Raw genomic sequence first — 6956 nt, forward strand, 5'->3', positions numbered from 1 at the left:
AGGTTGAGTGGGGTAGCACCATATTTAGGTCACTTGTCTTTGATTTGCTAGAGTATGGGGATTGTGTTGTGAGTCTTCCATCCTGGCGCTGGCATCTTTCCTACCTGAACATATACTGATATATTTAGGTATGGATGGTGACGCACCAGTATGAGGCCCTAGGCCCTAAAGATTTTAACTTTACAAGCCTCTCTTCTCTCATTTGTACATGGCATTGCCTCTTGCTTCTTGACTCCTTCAGGTCACCTCATCTCAGTGTCTGTCCAGGCGAACTCACTATAGCCTCCAAGGCATGTTGCATTTGGTGATTCAGCTTTCAGACAATGGATCATTAGAATTTTTATTTTGGTTTGTTGGATACAGTTTCTTTTATGATGAACTGGCTGATTAATGAAGCATAAGCTGAAATAGTTCCCCAGACATGGGTGTGAGCAGAAGATGGTACAGTTTGGAGGCTGGTGAGACAAGGACTTTGGTTATCGTTTGAAGCCAATGTTTCTTTGAGGGAAACAAATGGAAAACCTCTTCTTGGGCTTGAAATTGCATAATCTTAGTATCTCAAGAGAACTTAGCTCTTAAGGGCCAAAGGCTGAAATTTTATTGATAATAAAATTCAAGCTGTGGCTGCTTGCAATGAGTCTTAAACATCTATTTCTTGTAAGAAGAAGCTCTAGAAGCCCTTAAAACACTAAATCACAGCCATTTCTTTAAAGTAATCCCAGGCATACAGAATGAAATAAACCCAAAATACTTGAGTACTTGTACAGGCTGCAATAGTAGTGTGAATGGCTTTGAGATGCTGTGTTGTGAGCTGTAAATTGGATTGCACCTCTCTCTCTCTCTCTCTCTCTCCTGTATCATTTCTCAACAAGTAGGAAGAGTGAACTCACCCTTGTGTTTGGCTTATACATCCCATGATATATTGATATCTCAAACAATGTTCTTATTATGGCCCATGCAAGTTAATGGGTGATTCTTATCCCACTTGTGAAAACTCTTGCATGTAGCTTCCAGTTATTATGCTCAACTAACTTAAAAAGCAATCAATTTTGGAAGAAAAATTAGAATAACTCTTTTAAATTCCATATTGTAGCCTTTAAATAGCTGTAGCAGCTTCTTTATGATTTTTTTTAGCTAAATTCATGTGCAAGAAAACATTCCCAAATCTAATCATGTGTCTTCTTTTCAATTCTGGCCAAGGTTGTTAGAATTGGATCCTATTTGGGGTTGTTCGAAGGGTTAGTAGAATCAGATTGAGGATCATATGATTCTACTAACATAAAATAGGAATCCGAATACATTGATATGTTATTTTTCATTAGTTTAAATGTTATAAACCTAAAAATGTTATCTAGAAAATGTTCAAGACTAGGAATAATGGTAGATCCCTTGTCTAACAATGCGAACACATGTTCAAATTGTTGCATTCCTAAATCAAACCAGCTTATAATGAAAAAAGAATACATATCTATATATAAAATAAGAAAAACAAACTGTCCCACACAAATGTTTTGAAAGGCGAAGGCGTAAGGCAAGACATTTTAACACTTAAGGGGCGTGGCTCAAGCATTAAGGTGTTGGGGTGTAAGCCTTTTGAGAATTTTATATTTAGATAAAAATATGTAAATAAATTACACATTTTTAAAAATAAAATAAAATTGAGAAATTCGCAAATAAAATATAAATAAAAACATCAAATATAATTTGTAATCTACTTGTTGGCCATTCACTTGAATTCATTACATATATCATGGCAAGAGAGAGCTATAACAATGCAAAGTTCAAATTATTTTTAAGATCTAAAATGCAAATCTCAATTATTTTGGAAAGGTTGAGGTTCAAGAGTTTTAGGAATCAACTTGTGTTACCATTCCTTTTATATAAATATGTAGTTAAAATTTTCTAATCAAATCTAACTTGGGAAATGCGTAATCCCCAACTAAAAAGGTTCAATGGGTGTGCCTTTTGTACAAATGTGTAAGCCTCAATGTTTGATGTGTTAGCCTTTTCAGAATTTTGTATTTTATATTGAGCCTCTAGGCATTTTAGGCATGTCTCGCCTTGAGGCAAGCCTTGATTGAGCCTTTTAAAACATTGGTTTGATGCTAGTCAACAAAAACTATACAACATGAACTTCTGAAATATTTTTTTTTTTTTTAAAAATGGCAAACAAATAACAAAAGCCAAACTTAGAGCTCGTTAACATTTGTGTTAACATTCACAATTTGGTTCATTAGTATCGTCAAGATTGTCATGAGTGGCTTCCTCAAGCCCATCATTAAAATCATTGTCACCATCATCATTATTACCTAATGCTTTAGTGTATTAAATCTCTCGTTATATCTACCTAAATATTGATGTTTGAAGCCCTTGATGAACGTCAATCTAAAAAACAAATTTGAGTCTAATTTTGTTAATACGAGATTAATCAAAATGCTTCCTAAGTTGTTCATGCCTTGTGCAAGTTGTATAGGAGAAACGGCAAGCCTATAGTGCAAGTAACTTGGTAGAAACTTAGAAATATATTGTATTGTAGGATCTTATGATCCTACCATGATCATATTATGATCCTACTTATCCCAACATCTTATTGCAATCTTACCAATTTGTGATTCCTACCAATTTGTTTGGCTAAATAGAATTTGGATTGTGATTTTAACCACCATGATTCGGGCACATCATCCAATGATATATTATTTGAAAAATCATGTTTCTTCCCAACATGTGTAGGTAAATAAGTCTGTTACCATCCAAAATTTTCTTTGCAGACTTTATAGAACAAATGTGCGTTATTCAAAGAAAAACAATCAGCTGATTACTATCAGTTGAGTGGGAACTTTGGTTAAGTGCTTGATATATGCCCTCTTCTTGAATGACTACTTAATTATAAAGTGATTGGTTAACCTCCATGGCTCCACTTAGTCATCCTCCTGGGAGGGGACATTCTAAATCTGTTGAAGAGTCCCAATATACAAAACAAACTCCATATTAGTCATGCTTTAATTTGGAATTTGTTGTATGGTGTGTGAATCCTGAATCATTAAAAGGCTTCTGTTGCTCATTAATATTCTTCACCCTTGAAATCATTGTTAGGGATGTCCAAAAGTTCAAAATTATCTTTGAGAGTCTCTTTATGGGTATCAAGCTAATCAAGCCATACAGATAACCACTTCAACTTTGAGATCCCCCCTGATGGAAGACCACCTGTACCCCCTAGGCTGCCCATTCGCCACACGCATTTTAGGCATAGGCTTAAGAAGGTTTAGGAAATGTGTATGGAGGACCTCTTTGTACTTTTTTAATGACTTCTTTTAGTATTTGTAATTATGTGTTTAGTTGGGTCCTATTTGTCAATATGTGTTTTATTGGTTTTAAGTGCTGGACATGCTAGTGGATGTACAGTTATTGTTTGAATCAGATTGCAGTTTCCCTCTCTCTCTCTCTCTCTCTCCTGCAGGAACTTCTCTTCTTCTTCCTTCTCTTATCTGTCTTCTAATTCTGTCTCTCAGCTCTGTTCTGTACTTCCCCTTCGCTGTTCTTCTGTTTCTGTTCCGTCTCCCTGCGGCTGCTGCTACTTCTTCTTCTTCTTCTTCTTTCGTTCTCTTGATCAAACAGATCCTAAGTGTACCTTATGAGCACGCATCCATAAAGTCTTCTCTTTCGTACTTTTTCCAAAGCAGAATCTCACCAACAGGAAGTCACTCTATTTTGAGATACCACCCATGCTTTGCCAAAGCAAGAAAAAAGACTGTTTCCACAGTTGGCTGGCCAGCCAACAATTTAGAAAAAGTGAACATTTGTCTCATTAGAGTCTCAGCATCCCCTCCCCCCCAAAAAAAAAACCCCAAAAAAATCTGGCCAAAAGGAAGCCAGTATCCTATAGTGAATGGGGATAAGTTGTTTGAGCCTTGAAGATTCTTTTGTTCTCTTGATCAAACAGATCCCAAGTGTAGCTTACAAGCACGCATCCATAAAGTCTTCTCTTTCATACTTTTTCCAAAGCAGAATCTCACCAATGGGAAGTCACTCAATTTTGAGATGCCACCTGTGCTTTGCCAAAGCAAGAAAAAGGACTGTTTCCACAGTTGGCTGGCCAACCAACAATTTAGAAAAAGTGAACACTTGTGTCATTAGAGTCTCAGCATATTATACAAATATGTGGATGGTTGCCTTATAGTTGTAACCTCTAATCGTCTTGCATATTAATTCTGTTTTTAAGAGTCATGGTCCAGATGAAAGCTTGGCTCTTTGAAGGAACCTTAGCTTTTCAAATGAAATAACTGGGGGTTTGGGGTTTTAGTAAATGAAGAAAGACTTGGAAGAAAAAGACCCTGATGAATCTCCTAGCCAAACCCTCGTATCACTCCTAATTTGGGGAGCAAAATAGTCCAAAACACTCAACAATGTTGTATGCTTGTCCCTCTCTTTTATTGAGATTCCTAAAGAAGTGCAAGTCTCAAGAAAGTGAGCCCCCTTTCGAAAAAAGAAGTGATTGTTGCATTGTGAACCGTAGATATCTAAAAAATGAGGCACCAACATCTCCAATGAGACGCCTCCCACCCCAATGTCCTCCCTTACCAAAACCTATTAACCATTACCCTCTCTAAATTGAGTATGTGGAAAGAAAACACAAGCAACTTGGGTAAAAAGCTTTCGCATGGGAAATATTGCCACTTCCTCTAGGATCCCTTTTGGAGGAACCTCCATACTTCTATTTCTTCTAATCACCTGGTGCCATAGGGAATTAAGCTTTAATGAGAACATCCCAAAAAAATTAGGCAGACTTTCAAGTTAAAATTGATGCATCTTGCTCAATGATCATGGTAATTTTCTGGTTTCATTCTTTAGCGACCATTGGTTAATCTGGGCACATTTTGAGAAGTCTGCTTTGGTTGACAGTTTTTGGCGTGGACCAGATTTGGAAATTTGGTGACTTTATGGAGGGTAGCCTTTTAGGACCAAGTTTTGAAATGCTGGATACTACAACAATTTCAGCCTGTCTTCTACGCCCAAACGCAGCTCCCCTACGCTGACTTGTAAAACCAAAAGCAAGAAAAAAAGAAGGGGAAAAAATCCTTCTTCAACTTTTGATTGGTCAATAGGATTTGATACATAATACAAGCAGGAAAAAAGTAAAGGAAGCCTGCCATTCTAGAGGCTTTTATGTTGGTTTTTTGTGTGGGCAATATATGATTATATTTTTTGATTCTGTAATTAATTTTTGATACACTTCTGAGCTTATTCAAATATATTATCTATGGGCTAGCCGTACCTTTTCGTGTTTGAAAACTAATTGATTTTTATTTCCTATTCAAGAAAAAAAGATGAAGAAGATGATGACGAATAATGATGATATTTACTTTAACAAAAGCACTTACATGTTAAACACCAACAAACCAAAATAAAATAAAATAAAATAAAATAAAACAAAATATGGACACAGATAAAGACAAAAAACTGATGTCTGGATTCACACTAGCCCAGTGCATTGGATGGCTGCTATTGTTGTCTGCATCTTTTGCATTTAAAACACTAACATGCAATTTTCGAACAAGTCTTTGTATGTTATGCAATGTTCTAACTTAGCAATAGAACTTGTAACTTGCACTGGTAGAAACTTGATGCAAATTTTTAGCGATTTCCCAGTGATGATTTTTGAAAACTCTTACTGTCCTGGGAAATGGATAGCAAGATTATAAGTCATCGTTCTTCTTCACAAGGTAAGAAGAATATTATTAGCAGACTGCGAAATACATAGAAATACAAAATCTTCATAAGCCACAAAGCAAGAAGCACACAACCAGAAAACTGCTAAACAATGTCGAAGACAGCTAGACTGTAGCAAACAGCTGCCTACACAGCTTTTTAATATCATTGCTCTAATTTATTAAATAAAAAAACAAATTTTTTTTTTATTTATTTAATACTTGTTAAATTTTGATTTAAATTATATAATTGAAAGTTTCCTTTGGTTTTTTCAGAGCTTATGGTAATTTGTACAGGTTCAGTCCAATTACTTGAGCATGCTTTTCTTTATATATGCAAGATTGCTTTAAATACTTAATCAATGTCAATATTTAAGTTCTATTTTTTTTAGATGACTTATGTTTAGTATTATGTGCACATATGTGAGATAAAAATTTATGTAATTTATGATATTTTCTTGAATTTTGATGGAATAATGGTTGATTGGCTTATAATAGGTTGTATATGGTATATATTATTGGATACATACGTATATTTTATGTTTAATCTTCATTAGAGTTATTCAATTTTGTTCATATATGTGTGTGTGTGTGTGTTTAATCTTTCAGCAGGGTTATACAAATTGATGTTTTTCCTTGGGTTTTTCTCTCATCTTGCTGAATTTGGATGACAGATACATGACTGAGGTGCGGCGGTTGGCCCTTCCACAGAGTCAGACTCAGGCAGTCTACCGAGGTTTTCGTGAGCTTGAAGAATCATTAATAAACCCGTTTTCTTCTGACTGACTTTAATTGTTTCACATTCAATGTATGATGGATGGTGTATGGAATGTTATATTTGTTTAGCAAATATCTGTTGTATTGATTCATATTAGATGTCAACAAAATAAAATGGCGCACCGGCATCAGATGTAACTGTAAGCTCTTTCTTTTTTTTCTTTTTTTTTTTTTCCCGTTGCATGGTTGGTAAATGTAACAGTAAGCTTGATCTTACAGAGGAATGAGATAATATTCACAGTTGTGCATGATTTCTGAGCAAAACTTTTGGCTTCCTGCGTGTGTGGTGGTTTGGAAGAGATTCAAAGTTCCAAGTTGCCCGGTCCACAAACTGGAGTTGAGTCCCTCGTCACCGGGCATCACTGACTAGCAATCATGGGGCCTCTGGAAAATTGTCTTTGCTTCTTTTTTTCTTTCTTCCGTTTATTTTGATTTCATTTTTGAAGTTCAACTAAATGAAATAATTCATGCTTA

At 35.5% G+C, this 6956-nt stretch overlaps 1 protein-coding gene across 1 annotated transcript in view; it reads left to right on the forward strand.

Moving 5' to 3' along the window:
- LOC131154526 (nuclear pore complex protein NUP155) overlaps positions 1-6746 on the forward strand; it is a 78178-nt gene extending 71432 nt beyond the window's left edge. Inside the window, exon 13 of the mRNA XM_058107343.1 lies at positions 6380-6746. Coding sequence (XP_057963326.1) covers positions 6380-6491 — 112 coding nt within the window. The 3' untranslated portion in view covers positions 6492-6746. The remainder of the gene's footprint in view (positions 1-6379) is intronic.
- The last annotated feature ends 210 nt before the right edge of the window (positions 6747-6956 follow it).

Source organism: Malania oleifera, chromosome 4, assembly GCF_029873635.1.
Source record: "Malania oleifera isolate guangnan ecotype guangnan chromosome 4, ASM2987363v1, whole genome shotgun sequence".
NCBI lineage: Eukaryota > Viridiplantae > Streptophyta > Magnoliopsida > Santalales > Ximeniaceae > Malania > Malania oleifera.